The following is a 24,251-nucleotide window of genomic DNA, read 5'->3' as shown; positions in this document are numbered from 1 at the left end:
TTAAACCAGAAGTGAACTAAAAGTAACGTGCTTTTTTTAAATTATTATTAATTAGTTTGCTGAGTAAAATGTAGTGTCTTTTTAATTGTAGAATTTCAGGGTTCAGGTTCCTATGATACATTTGGCACGTAATGTTTTCGATATTCCTACCGCAGCTTTGTTACTACCTCCATGTAATTTATTTATTTTTTGACAAAAGAATGCCAGCTCATGAAGACCGAACGTCCACGGCCGAACACATTTGTGATCCGTTGCTTGCAGTGGACAACGGTTATCGAGCGGACTTTTCACGTGGACAGCCCAGAGGAAAGGTACCAGACCCGACATCTTATGCCAAACACGGCTGTACTTGTGATGGTTAAATAATAAACAAGGGCGCAATATTCCTACAGTTTCTCTATTTTGTGATCTTTACGTCCTGAGCCATTTAGCACAATGTCACCATAAGAGCAAGTATTGTGGCATGGGTCCATACCGCTCTGGTGCCCTTCCTTGATATCTCTCCTGATTTACACAATAAAGTGCCATTAAACACCAGTATCTGTTGCTGGAGACGTCTTAAAGAAAAGGAAAAAAATTGCCGTATAGAAATCTCAGCAAGCCGTGTATATGGTTGGCCTTGTGTATTGTATAAAGCTGGGGGTAAATATTGGAGTGTGAACTTTCCCTGAAGAGTTATTGAGCTGAACACCATGTGTTCAAGCAGCATCAATGGCTGAGAATATCTGAGAAGCACATTTTTGGAGATTGTCATCATTGCTTTAGAATAAGATTGGATTCTTTTTTTATTTTAATGGAGAATGCAGATTCCCGCTGCCTTGTATTGTGAGCTAGGTTTAGGGCACAGAGCAGACCCTGACCATCTGTTTTTATTCCAGGGATGAATGGATGCGAGCCATACAGACGGTGGCTAACAGCTTAAAGAACCAGGAGCCCGAGGAAGAAGACCCCATGGAAATTAAGGTTGATTCCCCCAGTGATGCCCAGAGTCCTGAGGAAATGGATGTTGCTGTGTCCAAAGGACGTACCAAAGTGGTGAGCATGGAGGCACCCTACAGTGCCCATTTAGCATGCGATAACCTAAGCCATAGTGAAAACCTGACTTAGCCTGTGTGATGTACAGGACCATTTATACTGTACAGTGACTATATTCCTAACAGAGCAATTTATACCCACACAGTGACTGTATTACTAACGGAACCATTTATACCCACACAGTGACTGTATTACTAACGGAACCATTTATACCGGCACAGTGACTGTATTACTAACGGAACCATTTATACCCACACAGTGACTGTATTACTAACGGAACCATTTATACCGGCACAGTGACTGTATTACTAACGGAACCATTTATACCGGCACAGTGACTGTATTACTAACGGAACCATTTATACCCACACAGTGACTGTATTACTAACGGAACCATTTATACCCACACAGTGACTGTATTACTAACGGAACCATTTATACCCGCACAGTGACTGTATTACTAACGGAACCATTTATACCCGCACAGTGACTGTATTACTAACGGAACCATTTATACCCGCACAGTGACTGTATTACTAACGGAACCATTTATACCCGCACAGTGACTATATTACTAACGGAACCATTTATACCTGCACAGTGACTATATTACTAACGGAACCATTTATACCCACACAGTGACTGTATTACTAACGGAACCATTTATACCCACACAGTGACTGTATTACTAACGGAACCATTTATACCCACACAGTGACTATATATTACTAACGGAACCATTTATACCCACACAGTAACTGTATTACTAACGGAACCATTTATACCCACACAGTGACTGTAACAGAACCATTTATACCCGCACAGTGACTGTATTACTAACGGAACCATTTATACCCGCACAGTGACTGTATTACTAACGGAACCATTTATACCCACACAGTGACTGTATTACTAACGGAACCATTGATACCCACACAGTGACTGTATTACTAACGGAACCATTGATACCCACACAGTGACTGTATTACTAACGGAACCATTGATACCCACACAGTGACTGTATTACTAACGGAACCATTTATACCCGCACAGTGACTGTATTACTAACAGAACCATTTATACCCGCACAGTGACTGTATTACTAACGGAACCATTTATACCCACACAGTGACTGTATTACTAACGGAACCATTTATACCCGCACAGTGACTGTATTACTAACGGAACCATTTATACCCACACAGTGACTGTATTACTAACGGAACCATTTATACCCACACAGTGACTGTAACAGAACCATTTATACCCGCACAGTGACTGTAACAGAACCATTTATACCCGCACAGTGACTGTATTACTAACAGAACCATTTATACCCGCGCAGTGACTGTAACAGAACCATTTATACCCACACAGTGACTGTATTACTAACGGAACCATTTATACCCACACAGTGACTGTATTACTAACGGAACCATTTATACCCACACAGTGACTGTATTACTAACGGAACCATTTATACCCACACAGTGACTGTAACAGAACCATTTATACCCGCACAGTGACTGTAACAGAACCATTTATACCCGCACAGTGACTGTATTACTAACAGAACCATTTATACCCGCGCAGTGACTGTAACAGAACCATTTATACCGCACAGTGACTGTAACAGAACCATTTATGCCTGCGCAGTGACTGTAACAGAACCATTTATACCTGCACAGTGACTGTAACAGAACCATTTATGCCTGCGCAGTGACTGTAACAGAACCATTTATGCCTGCGCAGTGACTGTAACAGAACCATTTATGCCTGCGCAGTGACTGTAACAGAACCATTTATGCCTGCGCAGTGACTGTAACAGAACCATTTATGCCTGCGCAGTGACTGTAACAGAACCATTTATGCCTGCGCAGTGACTGTAACAGAACCATTTATGCCCGCACAGTGACTGTAACAGAACCATTTATGCCTGTTATAAACCAGTTTTATGCACAGAGTGGCACATCTGAGAGTTAAATTTTTTTTATTCCCCCTTTTTTTTGTGATTTAGACTATGAATGATTTTGACTATCTCAAGTTGTTGGGTAAGGGGACATTTGGGAAAGTTATCCTGGTCAAAGAGAAGGCAACTGGTCGTTATTATGCCATGAAGATTCTACGGAAAGAGGTCATCATTGCCAAGGTAAAATAATGCAGGCTATCCCTGTGACTGCATGGGACCCTAGTATCATTCTATTGGTTCCGATCAGGTCACGGTACCCCAATATACTCCTTATCATTAAGCTGGATCTCTTACTGCACACTTTCCTGGATGGAATAATTGCACCATACCCACGGTCGTGCCAGATCGGCTCTGACCTCACACACACCTATGATATCATAAATTGCAGATTTTGTTTTTGAGGATGAAATGTTCTCTCATTGCTTGTATCATTCCAGGATGAAGTTGCCCATACTGTTACGGAAAGCAGAGTTTTGCAGAACACAAGGCATCCCTTCTTAACGGTACCCACATTTTAATTCTTAACTGGGTTTAGGGTCTTTATTAGAGTGGGTGGGGGGGGGGTGGGTGTAAAAATTAATACAAATATATACTATTATTATTCTTGTGTGTTGAAATGTTTTGTTGTTTCCTGACTTCTAGGCATTGAAATATGCATTTCAGACCAGTGACCGCCTCTGCTTTGTAATGGAATACGCTAATGGTGGCGAGGTGAGATCTGGGTTTGTGTTTGTACTATAGGAGCTTGTATCAAGGTGTATAAGGTTCCAAGAATACCGCTAAATAGATCAGTCAGCCTGAACATTCCATAGCGTTTACTCCAGAACATTGTCCCACAATTCTTCCTTGCACAATTAGCAGAACGTGCTTTTAAAGGACAACCGTGACTTCCCTGGATATTTTTTTTTATAATAACAATATTCCCTATGTTTAACAAATATGTGAAAAATAAAACCAAGTGTAGAACTTCCAACCATGTTTGGATTTCTCAATCTGGGCGCCTCCATCTTAGCTCTGTGTCAGCCATTGTTGTAAGCTTTGTCTGTCGGGACAGAGATAGGAGATGAAATTACACATTGTGTCTTCATCTGCAACGTTTGCTCTGGATTGTGATGTAATCTTTGATATACACTTTATAGAAAATATAGCGTCACACAAAAGATTAACAAGTCTTAGATGGTTTTCACTTTTTTATTTAAGAATTTCTGAAGAATTGACAGTTTCCTTTGAAGTGTATTTGCTTTTTGTAGTTTTTTGTTCTAAACACGAGGCAGCTGTATATGTGTATATAATAAATCAGCATATGTTAAATAAAATGCTTTCTTATGTCTCCATTCACTTGATCATAATAATTCGCTATGATTTTAATTAATGTAAAAAAAAAAACAGCATTTACTCCTGTATTAGCTTGAGCGTTAAGGAGTTAAGTTTTCATAGCCACGACAGATCTGTAAAGAGGACCAATACTTCAAGAATTCACAGAAAATGTAAATTGTAGGTGATATAGCAACATTTTTGCATATTAGCTGTTTTTACCTAAAATCTTTAGATTCTCTGGACAATTTCTAACTTTTCACTGTTTAGTGAATGACTCTGTATTAAAAATAAATATATAATATGTGATGTTGAACTGTAGTCCTGTTTCCAAACTTTGATCCAGGTATTGACGTAGTATATGTTTTCTTAGCTCTTTTTCCACCTGTCTCGCGAGCGCGTTTTCACAGAGGACAGAGCTCGTTTTTATGGTGCTGAGATTGTATCCGCTCTGGAATATCTGCATTCCCGAAATGTTGTATACCGAGATATCAAGGTATGTGTTGATCTGATCTATAGGGCACGTTTTTAATCTTTTCAAAAAGGAATACATGTTTGGACTGTTTCTTCCTCTCATTGTTTTGTTGCTGATATTTCTGAGATTTGAGCATTCCATTGGTTTCCCTGGCGATTGCTCTGCTTTTAGAACGCAAGCAACTCTCCCCATTGTAATATCTTGCCCTTCGTAATCTGTGAGATTAATCACAGGAGTGACTGACTGTATGGAGGAAATCCTGGTTTACAGTGCCCCCACGAGCATGGGACCAGTCTGCCAGGATTGTTCTCCTGTCTGTTAGCAAACCGTAAAATTAAACATTCAATATCAAAAAACTGATACTAATAATAAAGAAAAAAGAGTGCAGTGAATTTTAGATTGTGCTGCCCATTTGCTGAAAGGTTACTTATAAATGAACTATCCTGACCGTTGGTCTGCAATCCGTGAATTCTAACACATTACCTCGTGTGACCTTTCATTTCTCTCTCCAGCTGGAGAACCTTATGCTGGATAAAGATGGACACGTGAAAATCACAGACTTCGGTCTCTGCAAGGAGGGAATCACTGATGGGGCCACCATGAAGACTTTCTGTGGCACGCCGGAATACCTGGCCCCCGAGGTAAAACGCATACATTGTGCTTTCTTTTCAGTATCTAATCTGAGAAGAGGTAGAAAAATTACCCATTCTGTAATAATTTAGCAACTTGGGGGCTTTAGCTTGAAACAAATAATGACGCAAAACCAGTTTGCTTGTCTATTATCTGGGTTTTAGGATTGGTGTGAGTCAAGTGCCACAGCATCTGAAGCTGCTGAAGTATTTGTTCAACCTCCCTCTGGCCTACCCACGGTTGTTTATTTTTATCAAAAACATTGACTAGCTTTACTAGAATAGGAAGCGGTTGTTATGGTTGGTAGCATTTAATTGTATGAATGAAAAGCTAAGTTGTCACTAAGCCATTTCCTGGTCTTCCCTGGGATTGAATAACATTTTCTGGCCTCCACTTGGTTCTAGGTGTTGGAAGATAATGACTATGGCCGAGCGGTGGACTGGTGGGGTCTGGGAGTCGTAATGTACGAGATGATGTGCGGGCGACTTCCCTTCTACAACCAGGACCATGAGAGGCTGTTTGAGCTGATCCTGATGGAGGAGATTCGCTTTCCACGGACGTTGAGCCCTGAAGCAAAGTCTCTTCTCGCCGGCCTCCTGAAAAAGGACCCCAAGCTAAGGTAGGTGGGCTTCTTGTGTTCTCACATGTTAACGCACGGTGTAAATTAACGTCCACTCAGTGCTGTAAAGGACATGTTCAGCACTGAGCAACTGTGAGCAAAGTGAGAGCCATCCAATTAGCATTAGCTGATATCAGAATCTGAGGCCACATCCACGGATGGATTGAATATTTGGCAGAATCAGCTCATTGACTGTCGCCCAAATGACCCTCTCGGGCTCAATTCTCTGGTATCTGTAGGGTCAGGAGTCTCCTCACTGGGCATGAAGGGGCAGCAGGCTATTCCGAGTCCTCTGCTAGGAGTGCAGTATTAGAAATCATTCTGTACTATAAACTGATTGTGGCTTCCGCCTGCAGGCTCGGAGGGGGACCCAATGATGCCCAAGAGGTGATGGCCCATCGATTCTTTTCTTCTATCAATTGGCAAGATGTCACCGAGAGAAAGGTAACACTCTCCCAGCAGCACAGCTGAGCAAAGCGCTCTGTATATAAAGAAATGGTGATATATGACATGCCTTCATTTAGACTCAATATTGATCCTGACAATGCTGGGCTAGTGGGGGGATTTTTTCTTTATCATCTATTATTTAATTATTTCTTCTATTCTGTGCATTTTGTAAAACAAATATTGATGTCATTTAATTAAACTTTGTCTCTTTCATATAGCTGATCCCACCTTTCAAACCACAAGTCACTTCAGAAATAGACACAAGATATTTTGATGACGAGTTTACGGCTCAGACCATAACAGTAACACCGCCAGACAAATGTGAGTGCCGAATACAGCGTCTCCTTTTTATACCTTTACCATTACATGGGACTGTCCCTTTAACCCATTAAACATGTCACTGTCATTAGGTCACTTTGCTCCTACATGGGACTGTCCCTTTAACCCATTAAACATGTCACTGTCATTAGGTCACTTTGCTCCTACATGGGACTGTCCCTTTAACCCATTAAACATGTCGCTGTCATTAGGTCACTTTGTTCCTACATGGGACTGTCCCTTTAACCCATTAAACATGTCAATGTCATTAGGTCACTTTGCTCCTACATGGGACTGTCCCTTTAACCCATTAAACATGTCGCTGTCATTAGGTCACTTTGCTCCTACATGGGACTGTCCCTTTAACCCATTAAACATGTCACTGTCAGGTCACTTTGCTCCTACATGGGACTGTCCCTTTAACCCATTAAACATGTCACTGTCATTGGGTCACTTTGCTCCTACATGGGACTGTCCCTTTAACCCATTAAACATGTCACTGTCATTAGGTCACTTTGCTCCTACATGGGACTGTCCCTTTAACCCATTAAACGTGTCACTGTCATTAGGTCACTTTGCTCCTACATGGGACTGTCCCTTTAACCCAATAAACAGGTCACTGGCATTAGGTCACTTTGCTTCTACATGGGACTGTCCCTTTAACCCATTAAACATGTCACTGCCATTAGGTCACTTTGCTCCTACATGGGACTGTCCCTTTAACCCATTAAACATGTCACTGTCATTAGGTTACTTTGCTCCTACATGGGACTGTCCCTTTAACCCATTAAACATGTCACTGTCATTAGGTCACTTTGCTCCTACATGGGACTGTCCCTTTAACCCATTAAACATGTCGCTGTCATTAGGTCACTTTGCTCCTACATGGGACTGTCCCTTTAACCCATTAAACATGTCACTGCCATTAGGTCACTTTGCTCCTACATGGGACTGTCCCTTTAACCCATTAAACATGTCGCTGTCATTAGGTCACTTTGCTCCTACATGGGACTGTCCCTTTAACCAAATATTTCATTTTTAACTCATTGACATAATTTCTTTTTCTTTTCAGATGATGAACTGGAATCTCTGGAGTCGGAGCAGCGCGCACATTTCCCCCAATTCTCTTACTCCGCGAGTATACGGGAATAATGGTCAATATTTAAAGAGGAACAAGAGGGAAACATTAAAGACTTTCTACTGAAAGAAAAAAATCCCTTTCTCTTCTGAATTGTGGAAATATATAGCTATATATATCCATTTTCCTCCTGTCCCCTTTCCCTCATTAAGAGACTGCAAACATGCAGAGGAAGCACCTGCACAATGTTGACTATTTGGTATACTTTATGGGCACACAGCCCCCTAAAAATATCCTGATGGAATATCTGTTTTATTTGCCTTCTTACTGCTGGTGCAGTGCCAGGATTGTAAGCCATAACCATCCCAGAACTCTTTGCAACTCTTGTCCCTTCTACAGCCCAGTGTCTCTCTCTGAGACATGTAATTTGCTTATAATGGTACTGACATCTAAGGTCAGCAATTCAGCTCGGAATACAATGCTCCGCCTCTGAAATTTGGGTGTTGACAGGGTATAAAAGGCGAGGAGAAACTTTCTAATTTGTAATTTAAAAAAATAAAACATTTGTTACTACTGGTGCGGTCCCACTTGGTCGGTACACGCAAGTAATAGAGAACTGCATTTTTTTTTCTCTTTCAAAAGTATTTACTAGAGAGATCCCCTGATTTAAATTGGCAGCAAAGATAAATTTGATGACTGTAGTGTTTATCATTTGCAGTGCTGTGCTCTAGTATAAGGCATTCTGGTGCTTAACTGCAATAAAATGCAGTTTCTATTTGTTCTGTCAAGTCAGGATATTCTCTGGTCTCCTACAGCAGCATTGCTGAAAATGTTACTATTCCCTTCCCCCCCCCCCCCCCCCCCCAATGAGACTTGCACCAATTTTCCTGTTTATCCGGATATTCAAAGTGGCTTAACTTCTCAGACTGAATGTATCTGCCTTACGTACATATGTGTTTTGGAGAAGAAGAAAAAAAAAAAAGCAATATTTTCCATTTTTATTTCAAATAAATGTACTCGAGAACCTTTTAGATCTATTTTAACATTTAGTTAATTAATCTGACCTAGATGAGTTTTGTAATTCAAATTGTCTTCAGGTAACCAGAATCTGACTCGGATTGGTAAAGTTTGTGACTTTAAGAAATTACGTGTTTTTTTTTGTTTGTTTGTTTGTTTGTTTGTTTATTGCCGGCGGCCAGTTACGATGCCACGTTCCCAAAACTGTGTCTGTGGAATGTACGACTCATTGGTTATCCAAAGGGCGGGGGGGAATGGTAGTCTTACCCCCCAAAGATACTTTATCTACCTGTTCAGGTTTATCTTTAGCAAACAACATGCTGCAACATTCTAGTCATTTATAGTAAAACGTAGATATTTGTGAAGCAATAATGCAATGTTCCCTCTCAGTAGAAATGTCATGTTTGCTTTTCCACATTTAAAGGGACAGTCCTCTCAGCGAGTTTTGTTCTGTTTTGTACATGTTTTCGTATAATCTGCGTCCTTGGAAGTATTCTGTCCTAAAAACATAACCGTTATTTAATTTTAGGTTTGTGACTTATGTGACTATTTAGGCTTCATTATTCTCCCCTTGGAGTGCACAGTTTTTTGTTTTAGCATATCACGTGTTCATGTCGGATTAATAATTAGCATACAAAAGCAGGAAAATAGAAAAAATAATGTATAATATACAAAATACTTACTTGTGCCTGATAGGACTGACCAGCAGTCTTAATACCAAATAAAACATCAGCTTAAGATTGTAATAGAAATAAATACCAGTACATTGAATGAGTTGAACTTACAGGGACTGTCCCTTTAAATATTATCCAATGCTGTAAGGGGGGGAACTTCTCACTTGTGTCTCAGAAATTAACTTTTGTAAATGTTTGGGTTAATTATCCAGCTTCTCCTCCATACTCTGTCCTTGTGGATATAAAATATTTTAAGAAAAACTTGTTTTGTTAATTAATATACACTATATGACGCAATGCGTTGGGTGGTGGAGGGCTGTCGTTTGTTGTAAGTGGTTTATTTAGGATATCCGGGAAGTAGATTCATTGTACATATTTGAAAATTTGTGCATGCAGATCATATGCCTCCTTTAAAGGGACACTCCGGCCCCAATACAGCTGTATTGACTGTATTTCTGTGCATGCTTAATAGTGCACCATAATCCGGCCTCCTTAGCCATGCCCCCCTCATGTCCGAAAGATTTTCCTTGTCAAATGTATGCACACAGTCTCAGCCCCAACAGCTCTGAGTGAATTGCTTTTCATTCCGAACCTGTTTGCAGACAATCCGAGAATCTACAAACAGGTAGTGATATCCTTACTATATGTCCTCTCCTTCTAAATGCAGGTTGCTTTGTAGTTCAGACCATTCAGTGATGTCAGTGGCTGAGTCGTGTACATTTTTTTAGTATGTATAAGGAAGTCTTCTTCTGGAGTGAGGGGGTGTGGCTAAGGAGGCAGGCCTATAGTGTATCATTCTAGAATACATTTATTTTATGCAAAAACTGTAAAGATTTGAGCATGCATATTAATAAGGCCAAAATCTATTAAACGCATAAGATTTGTGCTCCGTGTCCCTTTAAGCAATATTCCCTTGGTTTGCAGATCATTATGGGTGGTACAATCCAACAGCAGGTGGAGAGACAGGTTTTTCAAGTTTATGTACAAATTGAGAACCACATGTGAGAGTCCTTAATTCTCATAAACTGTCATTAATAAATAAATGGTTGCCCCCCCTCCCCCTCCACGGTAAATACAAAGTTTTATTAGTAAGTAACCTGAATAATTATACCATCATAATGGATTTTGATAATGAATTTAACTATTGTATGCCTACAATGTTTCTTTAAAATAACAGCAACAGAAATTAGTTATTCTGAATTTTTTTTTTTTGTGTATGCTCATGTGTAGTGTTGTTTTCCCTCATTTTGTTTTGAGAAATCATGCATTTTATTTTCAAGAGGTCTGTGGGTACTGTCACTGGTGCTTCACATCTGTCAATTCAGCAATATTCTAAAAATGTATTTATATAGATCTTTATTTTTATATTCATTCACCTGTGTCAACTAAAATGTTTACAGGCCCATTTCACATCTTTAAATAGTAAAGTGACATTATACAGTTTTAAGCAAACTAATATAACCCCCATTTAAAATAAATCTGTTTTATTGTCAAAATTTACAGACTTTCAGCTGTTTGCAATGAACAAATCAAACAAAAGCAGTTGGAATATCATCCCAACGAATGCTTTAAATGCAACTTATGACTTCTCCAGTCTCAAAATTATTGAACTCCCTGAATAGAATCCCTCACAACTGCATAAATACCGATACAACTAGTCAAAGGCTCCACTAGTTGCACCAGGTGTGCTTGAGCTGGAATACTTGAAATATCTGCACTCGCTAGAGGGTTTGTTGAGTGTCACATTTGACTGCATGTTAGGAATATGGCCAAGTAAAAAGAATGGTCCACAAAGTTAAGAGAAGAGATCATTGCCCTTCACAAACAAGGAAAAGGATACAAAAAGATGGCAAAGGCACTGAATGTTCTTAGAGACACCGGTGGAAGCATAGTTCGCTTCATGGTCGGGACAGAAAAAGGAATCTATCAGTGGCTGCAACCAGATTTTTGAGTAAGCAGATTGTAAAAAAAAAAAGGAACTCTAAGACGTGCACAACTACTGACCCAAAAACACAAGAAAAGTCGGCTCCAATATGCTCAAAATCCTATAAATAAATCAATTCTGCTCCGTGGAGCAATTAAAACAAAACTGGAACTTTTTGGCCCTTTTAATCGGCTTTATATCTGGAGGAAGAAGAATGAAAAGGATGCGGTCTGCAGTTAGACATGGTGGTGGCTCAGTGAAGCTCTTGGGCTGCTTTGCCTTACTGAAAACCTGTAGCGTGTGGAAGGCAAGGAAGTATCAGGAAATCCTGGGCGAAAGCGTCATGCCGTCTGTGAGGAAGCTGAAGCTTGGGCGTCATTGGACTTTCCAGCAAGATAATGATCCCAAGCATACCTCGAATTCCACCAAGGCTTGCCCAGAAGATGGCCTTGAAAATTCTACAGTGGCCATCACAGTCACCTGACTTGAACCCAATATAAAATCTCGGGTGGGATTACAAGGCAGGTACAGCACGCAAACCCAAGCTGTAACGGATCACCTGGCCCCCCCGACTGGGTACCACACAAGCATATTACTGAATTGGTGTAAAAAAAGATTTCTCAGGAACGCTGACGGAAGACGGTGTCTGGCTATGCATCTCGTATGCCGCCGGTCATAACTCTAAAAGTGTGCTCTACTAAGGACTAAAGATTATTGCCAGGAAGGGGTTAAATAACTTCGATACTGGAGAAGTCATAAGTTGCAGTTGTGGTTGGGAAAACCACTTGAAGCATTCTTTGTGTTAAGCTATTTCAATTGCTTTAGTTTGATTTGTTCATTGCAAACAGCTCAAAGTCTGTACCTTTTGACAACGAACCTGATTGTTTTCAATTGGAGTTGAATCATTTTGATTGCAACTGTATACCATGCTATTCAAGTTATCTACTACCCTTTCCATATCACTATCGGCCTTTACTGCTTCCCCTGGAAGGCTATTCAAGTTATCTACTACCCTTTCCATATCACTATCGGCCTTTACTGCTTCCCCTGGAAGGCTATTCCAGGTATCTACTACCCTTTCTATATCACCGTTACTGCTTCCCCTGGAAGGCTATTCCAGGTATCTACTACCCTTTCTGTATCACTGTTACTGCTTCCACTGGAAGGCTATTCCAGGTATCTACTACCCTTTCTATATCACTGTTACTGCTCCCACTGGAAGGCTATTCCAGGTATCTACTACCCTTTCTATATCACTGTTAGTGCTCCCACTGGAAGGCTATTCCAGGTATCTACTACCCTTTCTATATCACTGTTAGTGCTCCCACTGGAAGGCTATTCCAGGTATCTACTACCCTTTCTATATCACTGTTACTGCTCCCACTGGAAGGCTATTCCAGGTATCTACTACCCTTTCTATATCACTGTTAGTGCTCCCACTGGAAGGCTATTCCAGGTATCTACTACCCTTTCTCTATCACTGTTACTGCTCCCACTGGAAGGCTATTCCAGGTATCTACTACCCTTTCCATATCACTGATAACGCTCCCACTGGAAGGTTATTCCAGGTATCTACTACCCTTTCTAAATCACTGTTATTGCTACCCCTGGAAGGCTATTCCAGGTATCTACTACCCTTTCCATATCACTGTTAGCCTTTACTGGTCCCATGTTACCTGATGTTTGAAATTAAACAATGTATTGGAAGTTCCACGGGAACTGCACGGATATATCTGAGGTGGAGAGTGATCATCGTTCTCCAGAATCCGTGTTTTCGCTCTAGGCGTAAGCACAATTTCTAGCTTGGTTCTGGCCACATCACATTGATCTGTCTATATAACTAAGGCCTGTGATATGACGTTCCACCTGCAATTCTTCCCAGGACGGGTTTTCTGGCTCCACCTATCTGTCACAAAGAACACCACCTCCTGCAAATATAATTCTGAGCATTTAATTGAAATTACAGCTACAGTGGGAAATCATTACTTTTGGAACAACAGCAGCAACAGACGATGAACCTAAAATGATATTTAATAAAAAGCTACAGATTTATATATTCTAGTCTAATTCATTGCTGATGGTGATGTATCTTATGATATGACTGAATAGCCATTTATACTGACCTATCACCCCAAAAAAGTTTTTAAAAACGTATTCTGCACAGATGGAGATTAACCCCTGCATTACTAACTGTATACATACAAGCCTTAATTACTTTCACCTCCACTCTATTATGGAGCAATCGGATTAGTTATAGGGAGAGTTAAAGGGACACAATAGGCACCCAGACCATTTCAGCTCATTGAAGTGGTCTGAGTGTAGTGACCCTGTCCCCTTAAACCTGCAGTGTTTTGTTTTTTTTATTGCAGTTTTAAAAAAAAAACTGCAGTAATTACATTAAAACTGCCTCTATTGGCTGTCAATCAACCAGCCACTCTGGGCACTTCCTGCCTCCTACGCGACTTTTGATCACCTAAATTGAAGGAAGGGTTATATGGAGGAATAGGTGGCGTTTTATGGAGGAATAGGAGGAGTTATAGGGAGTGTTAAATGGAGTAATAGTAGGTGTTATAACTAGTAATAGGAGGAGTTATAGGGAGTGTTATATGGAGTAATAGGAGAGGTTATAGGGAGGGTTATATGGAGTAATAGGAGGAGTTATAGGGAGGGTTATATGGATTAATAGGAGGAGTTATATGGAGTAATAGGAGGGGTTATATGGAGTAATAGGAGGAGTTATATGGAGTAATAAGAGGAGTTATAGGGAGGGTTATATGAAGTAATAGGAAGAGTTATAGGGAGGGTTATATGGAGTAATAGGAGGAGTTATAGGGAGGGTTATATGGATTAATAGGAGGAGTTACATGGAGTAATAAGAGGAGTTATAGGGAGGGTTATATGGAGTAATAGGAGGGGTTATAGGGAGGGTTATATGGAATAATAGGGAGGGTTATATGGAGTAATAGGAGGAGTTCTAGGGAGGGTTATATGGAGTAATAGGAGGAGTTATATGGAGTAATAGGAGGAGTTCTATGGAGGGTTATATGGAGTAATAGGAGGAGTTATAGGGAGGGTTATATGAAGTAATAGGGAGGGTTATATGGAGTAATAGGAGGAGTTATAGGGAGGGTTATATGGAGTAATAGGAGGAGTTATATGGAGTAATAGGAGGAGTTATAGGGAGGGTGATATGGAGTAATGGGAGGGATTATAGGGAGGGTTATATGGAGTAATAGGGGGAGTTATAGAGAGGCTATATGGAGTAATATGAGGAGTTATAGGGAGGGTTATAGGCAGTAATGGGAGGAGTTATAGGGAGGGTTATATGGAGTAATAGGAAGAGTTATAGGGAGGGTTATATGGAGTAATAGGAGGAGTTATAGGGAGGGTTATATGGAGTAATAGGAGGAGTTATATGGAGTAATAGGAGGAGTTATGGGGAGGGTTATATGAAGTAATAGGAAGAGTTATAGGGAGGGTTAAATGGAGTAATAGGGGGAGTTATAGAGAGGCTATATGGAGTAATATGAGGAGTTATAGGGAGGGTTATAGGCAGTAATGGGAGGAGTTATATGGAGTAATAGGAGGAGTTATAAGTAGGGTTAAATGGAGTAATAGGAGGAGTTATATGGAGTAATAGGAGGAGTTATAGGGAGGGTTATATGGAGTAATAGGAGGAGTTATATGGAGTAATGGGAGGGATTATAGGGAGGGTTATATGGAGTAATAGGAGGAGTTATATGGAGTAATGGGAGGGATTATAGCGAGGGTTATATGGAGTAATAGGGGGAGTTATATAGAGGCTATATGGAGTTATAGGAGGAGTTATAGGGAGGGTTATAGGCGGTAATTGGAGGGGTTATAGGGAGGGCTAAATGGAGTAATAGGAGAAGTTATAGGGAGGGTTATATGGAGTAATAGGAGGAGTTATAGGGAGGGTTATAAGGAGTAATAGGAGGGGTTATAGGGAGGGTTATATGGAGTAATAGGAGGGATTATAGGGAGGGTTATATGGAGTAATAGTAGGAGTTATAGGGAGGGTTATATGGAGTAATAGGAGGAGTTATAGGGAGGGTTATATGGAGTAATAGGAGGGGTTATAGGGAGGTTATATGGAGTAATAGGAGGGGTTATAGGGAGGGTTATATGGAGTAATAGGAGGAGTTATAGGGAGGGTTATATAGAGTAATATGAGGGGTTATAGGGAGGGTTATATGGAGTAATAGGAGGGGTTATAGGGAGGGTTATATGGAGTAATAGGAGGAGTTATAGGGAGGGTTATATAGAGTAATATGAGGGGTTATAGGGAGGGTTATATGGAGTAATAGGAGGAGTTATAGAGAGGTTATATTGAGTAATAGGGGGGGGTTATATGGAGTAATAGGAGGAGTTCTAGGGAGGTTATATGGAGTAATAGGAGGGGTTATAGGGAGGGTTATATGGAGTAATAGGAGGAATTATAGGGAGTAATAGGAGGAATTATAGGGAGTAATAGGAGGAGTTATAGGGAGGGTTATATGGAGTAATAGAGGGGGGTTATATGGAGTAATAGGAGTTATAGGGAGGGTTATATGGAGTAATAGGAGGGGTTATAGGGAGGGTTATATGGAGTAATAGGAGGAGTTATAGGGAGGTTATATGGAGTAATAGGAGGAGTTATAGGGAGGTTATATGGAGTAATAGGAGGAGTTATAGGGAGGTTATATGGAGTAATAGGAGGAGTTATAGGGAGGTTATATGGAGTAATAATTATTTATTTTCTTATTCAGTCAATTCTGCTCCACGGGTAAATCCAGTAACGATGCATTTGTGTGTTGATAAAAATGAATTTGATTGGGATTAATGGCTGGATCTAATTTTTGCATAAGGCCACTCTGGGAAGACGGCAATATATAACAAACCGTTTATTCTGGAGAGATTTGGGTTTAATACTCGGTGTAATGTTATTAAATGACTGCACAGAGAGCGTTTAGCAGGAGCATTAGTAAAGTGTTTAATTACTGAAATTAGTGGATTTTAAAACATTTTTTTAAAGCCCCAGGTTCCCTCCCCTTGAGTTCCCTCTCCATACCGGTTTCTTGATATATTTCTTAAATTATCGAAATTGACCGTTTTTGTTGTATGACGTAGTATTAGTCTTTTCTGTGATAAAAACTTTAATTACAAATAAAACACCCCAAATGTTCACATTAAAGCAGTCAGATGTCCGCTCCTCACTTTAGCCTGGTCCATGTGAAAGGATTACCCAGAATTCCACAGCAATTAAGGCAGATTGAAGGATCGTGGAGCTGAGTGACGGTCGTTGGGTGATAGCCAGAGGTGAGTGAAGGCTTCCGCTTGGAATGTGTAATCGGGAGAGGAATATTCAGAGTCTAAGCGTGAAAACACGGCTCTGGGAGTTACAGGAGCAAGTTATACAGCCAGGATCACAGAATGCCATGTGTTTATTCGGAATTATGCAGAATAAATAATAGAATCACAAATATTGGGCTAAATTAGCTGAGCCAGAATAAATGGCCCTTTTAACCAATTTGGACTAAAATTCCCCTTGTCCATAGAATGTGACGGCAGATAAGAACCATTCGGCCCATCTAGTCTGCCCAGTTTTCTAAATACTTTCATTAGTCCCTGGCCTTATCTTATAGTTAGGATAGCCTTATGCCTATCCCACGCATGCTTAAACTCCTTTACTGTGTTAACCTCTACCACTTCAGATGGAAGGCTATTCCATGCATCCACTACCCTCTCAGTAAAGTAATACTTCCTGATATTATTTTTAAACCTTTGTCCCTCTAATTTAAGACTATGTCCTCTTGTTGTGGTAGTTTTTCTTCTTTTAAATCTAGTCTCCTCCTTTACTGTCCATTTGGCACATTTCCAGGTTAGAGAACAATCCCTGTGTTTAGATTCTATGTAAGCTGTATACATTGCAAGGCATGTTCTCTAAACAGCAAATTGCGGGCATGTTATAACATAATTGGGATCTTTATGGCAATATAGAGAGCGACGGGTTAAACCTACATAACCGCAGCGCCCTCCACGACAACCATGGTTTGCAGAACGTCTTTATGTTCTGGGCATCGCGTGAAAAGTGCTACCACTCTGTGTGTAGCATTCAGACGCTGCAGAATGTCTTGGTGACTGATCTCCCTCTGGCAGCATTCTACACCGTTCATGTACAGCTTGATAGTGTGTATCCGTGATCCGTGTATCCGTGATCCGTGTCTAGGAATACATGGAGGAATCGCGAGCCATACTGCTCTATCAATCCACCTTTTATCTAAAGGGTTTATAGTCTAGTAATGATTGGTAGTTATTACACATAGAGAAATCTAAAGCCACTCGGCTCGATTTATTATTCACTTATTTTTTAATAATAACAATAAATAGCCAGATTTAGCTGACAGCTGTATGTAGCATTGGTATGCTACAGGGGAGATTCTTTGATTAATGAATGAATTTCATTTCACACACAGGGGGAGTTATAGGGAGGGTTATATGGAGTAATAGGAGGAGTTATAGGGAGGGTTATATGGAGTAATAGGAGGAGTTATAGGGAGGTTATATGGAGTAATAGGAGGAGTTATAGGGAGGGTTATATGGAGTAATAGGAGGAGTTATAGGGAGGGTTATATGGAGTAATAAGAGGAGTTATAGGGAGGGTTATATGGAGTAATAAGAGGGGTTATAGGGAGGGTTATATGGAGTAATAGGAGGAGTTATAGGGAGGGTTATATGGAGTAATAGGAGGAGTTATAGGGAGGGTTATATGGAGTAATAGGAGGGGTTATAGGGAGGGTTATATGGAGTAATAGGAGTGGTTATAGGGAGGGTTATATGGAGTAATAAGAGGAGTTATAGGGAGGGTTATATGGAGTAATAGGAGGAGTTATAGGGAGGGTTATATGGAGTAATAGGAGGAGTTATAGGGAGGGTTATATGGAGTAATAAGAGGAGTTATAGGGAGGGTTATATGGAGTAATAGGAGGGGTTATAGGGAGGGTTATATGGAGTAATAGGAGGGGTTATAGGGAGGGTTATATGGAGTAATAGGAGGGGTTATAGGGAGGGTTATATGGAGTAATAGGAGGGGTTATAGGGAGGGTTATATGGAGTAATAGGAGGAGTTATAGGGAGGGTTATATGGAGTAATAGGAGGAGTTATAGGCAGTATAGGGAGGGTTATATGGAGTAATAGGAGGAGTTATAGGGAGGGTTATATGGAGTAATAGGAGGAGTTATAGGGAGGGTTATATGGAGTAATAGGAGGAGTTATAGGGAGGGTTATATGGAGTAATAGGAGGAGTTATAGGGAGGGTTATATGGAGTAATAAGGGGGTTATAGGGAGTAATAGGAGGAGTTATAGGGAGGGTTATATGGAGTAATAAGAGGAGTTATAGGGAGGGTTATATGGAGTAATAGGAGGGGTTATAGGGAGGGTTATATGGAGTAATAGGAGGGGTTATAGGGAGGGTTATATGGAGTAATAAGAGGAGTTATAGGGAGGGTTATATGGAGTAATAGGAGGAGTTATAGGGAGGGTTATATGGAGTAATAGGAGGAGTTATAGGGAGGGTTATATGGAGTAATAAGAGGAGTTATAGGGAGGGTTATATGGAGTAATAAGAGGAGTTATAGGGAGGGTTATATGGAGTAATAGGAGGGGTTATAGGGAGGGTTATATGGAGTAATAGGAGGGGTTATAGGGAGGGTTATATGGAGTAATAGGAGGAGTTATAGGGAGGGTTATATGGAGTAATAGGAGGAGTTATAGGCAGTATAGGGAGGGTTATATGGAGTAATAGGAGGAGTTATAGGGAGGGTTATATGGAGTAATAGGAGGAGTTATAGGGGGGGTTATATGGAGTAATAGGAGGAGTTATAGGGAGGGTTATATGGAGTAATAAGGGGGTTATAGGGAGTAATAGGAGGAGTTATAGGGAGGGTTATATGGAGTAATAGGAGGTGTTATAGGGAGGTTATATGGAGTAATAGGAGGAGTTATAGGGAGGGTTATATGGAGTAATAGGAGGAGTTATAGGGAGGGTTATATGGAGTAATAGGAGGAGTGATATGGAGTAATAGGAGGAGTTATATGGAGTAATAGGAGGAGTTATAGGGAGGGTTATATGGAGTAATAGGAGGGGTTATATGGAGTAATAGGAGTTATAGGGAGGGTTATATGGAGTAATAGGGGGAGTTATAGGGAGGGTTATATGGAGTAATAGGAGGGGATATAGGGAGGTTATATGGAGTAATAGGAGGAGTTATAGGGAGGGTTATATGGAGTAATAGGGGGAGTTATAGGGAGGGTTATATGGAGTAATAGGAGGGGTTATAGGGAGGGTTATATGGAGTAATAGGAGGGGTTATAGGGAGGGTTATATGGAGTAATAGGGGGAGTTATAGGGAGGGTTATATGGAGTATTAGGAGGGGTTATAGGGAGGGTTATATGGAGTAATAGGGCGAGTTATAGGGAGGGTTATATGGAGTAATAGGAGGGGATATAGGGAGGTTATATGGAGTAATAGGAGGAGTTATATGGAGGGTTATATGCAGTAATAGGAGGGGTTATAGGGAGGGTTATATGGAGTAATAGGAGGGGTTATAGGGAGGGTTATATGGAGTAATAGGAGGGGTTATAGGGAGGGTTATATGGAGTAATAGGAGGAGTTATAGGGAGGGTTATATGGAGTAATAGGAGGAGTTATAGGGAGGGTTATATGGAGTAATAGGAGGAGTTATAGGCAGTATAGGGAGGGTTATATGGAGTAATAGGAGGAGTTATAGGGAGGGTTATATGGAGTAATAGGAGGAGTTATAGGGAGGGTTATATGGAGTAATAAGGGGGTTATAGGGAGTAATAGGAGGAGTTATAGGGAGGGTTATATGGAGTAATAGGAGGGGTTATAGGGAGGGTTATATGGAGTAATAGGGGGAGTTATAGGGAGGGTTATATGGAGTATTAGGAGGGGTTATATGGAGTAATAGGAGGGGTTATAGGGATTGTTATATGGAGTAATAGGGGGAGTTATAGGGAGGGTTATATGGAGTAATAGGAGGGGATATAGGGAGGTTATATGGAGTAATAGGAGGAGTTATATGGAGGGTTATATGCAGTAATAGGAGGGGTTATAGGGAGGGTTATATGGAGTAATAGGAGGGGTTATAGGGAGGGTTATATGGAGTAATAGGAGGGGTTATAGGGAGGGTTATATGGAGTAATAGGAGGAGTTATAGGGAGGGTTATATGGAGTAATAGGAGGAGTTATAGGGAGGGTTATATGGAGTAATAGGAGGAGTTATAGGCAGTATAGGGAGGGTTATATGGAGTAATAGGAGGAGTTATAGGGAGGGTTATATGGAGTAATAGGAGGAGTTATAGGGAGGGTTATATGGAGTAATAAGGGGGTTATAGGGAGTAATAGGAGGAGTTATAGGGAGGGTTATATGGAGTAATAGGAGGTGTTATAGGGAGGTTATATGGAGTAATAGGAGGAGTTATAGGGAGGGTTATATGGAGTAATAGGAGGAGTTATAGGGAGGGTTATATGGAGTAATAGGAGGGGTTATAGGGAGGGTTATATGGAGTAATAGGAGGAGTTATAGGGTGGGTTATATGGAGTAATAGGAGGGGTTATAGGGAGGGTTATATGGAGTAATAGTAGGAGTTATATGGAGTAATAGGAGGAGTTATAGGGAGGGTTATATGGAGTAATAGGAGGGGTTATAGGGAGGGTTATATGGAGTAATAGGAGGAGTTATAGGGAGGGTTATATGGAGTAATAGGAGGGGTTATAGGGTGGTTATATGGAGTAATAGGGGAAGTTATAGGGAGGGTTATATGGAGTAATAGGAGGAGTTATAGGGAGGGTTATCTGGAGTAATAGGAGGAGTTATAGGGAGGGTTATATGGAGTAATAGGAGGGGTTATAGGGAGGTTATATGTAGTTATAGGAGGAGTTATAGGGAGGGTTACATGGAGTAATAGGAGGGGTTATAGGGAGGGTTATATGGAGTAATGGGAGGAGTTATAGAGAGGGTTATATGGAGTAATAGGAGGAGTTCTAGGGAGGTTATATGGAGTAATAGGAGGGGATATAGGGAGGGTTATATGGAGTAATAGGAGGGGTTATAGGGAGGGTTATATGGAGTAATGGGAGGAGTTCTAGGGAGGTTATATGGAGTAATAGGAGGAGTTCTAGGGAGGTTATATGGAGTAATAGGAGGGGTTATAGGGAGGGTTATATGGAGTAATAGGAGGAATTATAGGGAGTAATAGGAGGAATTATAGGGAGTAATAGGAGGAGTTATAGGGAGGGTTACATGGAGTAATAGGAGGGGTTATAGGGAGGGTTATATGGAGTAATGGGAGGAGTTATAGAGAGGGTTATATGGAGTAATAGGAGGAGTTCTAGGGAGGTTATATGGAGTAATAGGAGGGGTTATAGGGAGGGTTATATGGAGTAATGGGAGGAGTTATAGAGAGGGTTATATGGAGTAATGGGAGGAGTTATAGAGAGGGTTATATGGAGTAATAGGAGGAGTTCTAGGGAGGGTTATATGGAGTAATAGGAGGAATTATAGGGAGTAATAGGAGGAGTTATAGGGAGGTTATAATGATGTTATTAGGCGTTATTGGGCAAAATTTACAGAGTTTGTTGATTATATTTTAACTTTCGTCTGATTGATTGAACTGATTTCAGTGATTTTACTGATGGATTCGAAGAGAGAACCATTTAAGACAAAGGACAACAACAGAATAATGTGTAAAACGGGTGACAAAAAGGTAAATGTGACTTATCATTCTGCTTTGGGGACATTTATTCTCTGTGTTTACCTAGCAACGAGAACTGCCCATACAGCTCCCCCTTGTGGCTGTATCTAAAACTGCAGGTTAAAAAATCATCATCTTTCTTTTTTAACAACTAGCACACCCAAGGGCCAGGTAATGACTCGAATCTACAGACTGCGGCAGTTCTGCTCTACATTTTGTAATTTAGATTTCAATTACTTACAGTGAATAAATCCCCTAAAATTCACTTGAATGTTGTCAGATATGAGCCCCTTACTGCCGCCCTGTCTGTCTGTCTGTCTGTGTCTCTGCCGTTGTCCGTTGTGTTTAGTGTTTTCTCTCTGTTTGTGTCGGTAGAAGAAGTCCTTGCTGACGTGTGTGAAGGGCTGTATAGCACACAAGGCTGCAGGTGTGTTGCTGAATCCATCAGAAAAACCAGGTAAGATTTGTGTGTGTGATAATATTGGGCGATTATTGCCACAGACTCCCCAATCCTTTTATGTTTGTAAAATGCTGCATAGGATGGTTATTCGTTTTTTTACCATTTCAGACGATGCTGGCATTTTGTACTTTGTTGGAAAGTTCTGTTTTAAACGTAAAATTTACAGTAATGATTGGCAGCCAGGTCAGATATCTATAGACGCCCTAACACCTCCACTCTCTCGCAGCTCCTGAGAGCACGAACAGTCAGTGCAATGTGGGTATCAGTAATGGGGTCCCCCCTGGTCCCCCCTCGTTATCCATGTGGAGTGAGGAGCTGGCTCGGACTATGCTAGCGATGAATATACTCGCCGAACAAGAATATGCTGCCGAAATCTTCAATTACATGATGGTGAGAGAAACCCTGTAAATCCCGTCCCTGTGGCTGTACACCACGTACGTAGAGCTCTGTGTCCCTGTGGCTGTATGACCACGTACGTAGAGCTCTGTGTCCCTGTGGCTGTATGACCACGTACGTAGAGCTCTGTGTCCCTGTGGCTGTATGGCCACGTACGTAGAGCTGTGTGTCCCTGTGGCTGTATGACCACGTACGTAGAGCTCTGTGTCCCTGTGGCTGTATGGCCACGAACGTAGAGCCGTGTGTCCCTGTGGCTGTATGACCACGTACGTAGAGATCTGTGTCCCTGTGGCTGTATGACAACGTACATATAGCTCTGTGTCCCTGTGGCTGTACGACCACGTACGTAGAGCTGTGTGTCCCTGTGGCTGTATGGCCACGTACGTAGAGCTGTGTGTCCCTGTGGCTGTATGGCCACGTACGTAGAGCTGTGTGTCCCTGTGGCTGTATGGCCACGTACGTAGAGATCTGTGTCCCTGTGGCTGTATGACAACGTACATATAGCTCTGTGTCCCTGTGGCTGCATGACAACGTACGTAGAGATCTGTGTCCCTGTGGCTGGATGACCACGTACGTAGAGATCTGTGTCCCTGTGGCTGTATGACAACGTACATATAGCTCTGTGTCCCTGTGGCTGCATGACAACGTACGTAGAGATCTGTGTCCCTGTGGCTGGATGACCACGTACATATAGCTCTGTGTCCCTGTGGCTGTATGACAACGTACATATAGCTCTGTGTCCCTGTGGCTGCATGACAACGTACGTAGAGATCTGTGTCCCTGTGGCTGTATGACCACGTACGTAGAGCTCTGTGTCCCTGTGGCTGTATGGCCACGTACGTAGAGCTGTGTGTCCCTGTGGCTGTATGACCACGTACGTAGAGCTCTGTGTCCCTGTGGCTGTATGGCCACGAACGTAGAGCCGTGTGTCCCTGTGGCTGTATGACCACGTACGTAGAGATCTGTGTCCCTGTGGCTGTATGACAACGTACATATAGCTCTGTGTCCCTGTGGTTGTACGACCACGTACGTAGAGCTGTGTGTCCCTGTGGCTGTATGGCCACGTACGTAGAGCTGTGTGTCCCTGTGGCTGTATGGCCACGTACGTAGAGCTGT

At 41.3% G+C, this 24,251-nt stretch overlaps 2 protein-coding genes across 4 annotated transcripts in view; both read left to right on the top strand.

Moving 5' to 3' along the window:
- AKT2 (AKT serine/threonine kinase 2) overlaps positions 1 to 9,029 on the top strand; it is a 52,386-nt gene extending 43,357 nt beyond the window's left edge. For both annotated transcript variants that reach the window (XM_063431099.1, XM_063431098.1), the window contains exons 4-14: positions 200 to 311; positions 879 to 1,035; positions 3,053 to 3,184; positions 3,442 to 3,507; positions 3,647 to 3,715; positions 4,692 to 4,814; positions 5,306 to 5,434; positions 5,828 to 6,042; positions 6,399 to 6,486; positions 6,708 to 6,810; positions 7,880 to 9,029. In XM_063431099.1, the coding sequence (XP_063287169.1) occupies positions 200 to 311; positions 879 to 1,035; positions 3,053 to 3,184; positions 3,442 to 3,507; positions 3,647 to 3,715; positions 4,692 to 4,814; positions 5,306 to 5,434; positions 5,828 to 6,042; positions 6,399 to 6,486; positions 6,708 to 6,810; positions 7,880 to 7,959 (1,274 nt within the window). In that variant the 3' untranslated portion in view covers positions 7,960 to 9,029. The remainder of the gene's footprint in view (positions 1 to 199; positions 312 to 878; positions 1,036 to 3,052; positions 3,185 to 3,441; positions 3,508 to 3,646; positions 3,716 to 4,691; positions 4,815 to 5,305; positions 5,435 to 5,827; positions 6,043 to 6,398; positions 6,487 to 6,707; positions 6,811 to 7,879) is intronic.
- Positions 9,030 to 16,717: 7,688 nt separating this feature from the next.
- The window catches only part of CCNP (cyclin P), a 28,839-nt gene continuing 21,305 nt past the window's right edge, over positions 16,718 to 24,251 (top strand). The window contains exons 1-4 of one of the 2 annotated variants that reach the window (XM_063433198.1): positions 16,718 to 16,819; positions 22,209 to 22,291; positions 22,658 to 22,736; positions 22,966 to 23,129. In XM_063433198.1, coding sequence (XP_063289268.1) covers positions 22,220 to 22,291; positions 22,658 to 22,736; positions 22,966 to 23,129 — 315 coding nt within the window. In that variant the 5' untranslated portion in view covers positions 16,718 to 16,819; positions 22,209 to 22,219. Of the gene's footprint in view, positions 16,820 to 22,208; positions 22,292 to 22,654; positions 22,737 to 22,965; positions 23,130 to 24,251 lie in introns of both variants that reach the window. The other variant, XM_063433197.1, reaches the window with a different exon arrangement.

The sequence above is a fragment of the Pelobates fuscus genome, chromosome 9 (assembly GCF_036172605.1).
Source record: "Pelobates fuscus isolate aPelFus1 chromosome 9, aPelFus1.pri, whole genome shotgun sequence".
Classification (NCBI taxonomy): domain Eukaryota; kingdom Metazoa; phylum Chordata; class Amphibia; order Anura; family Pelobatidae; genus Pelobates; species Pelobates fuscus.
Note: the sequence above shows the minus strand (reverse complement) of the source record. Positions and strands in the feature narration are given on the sequence as shown.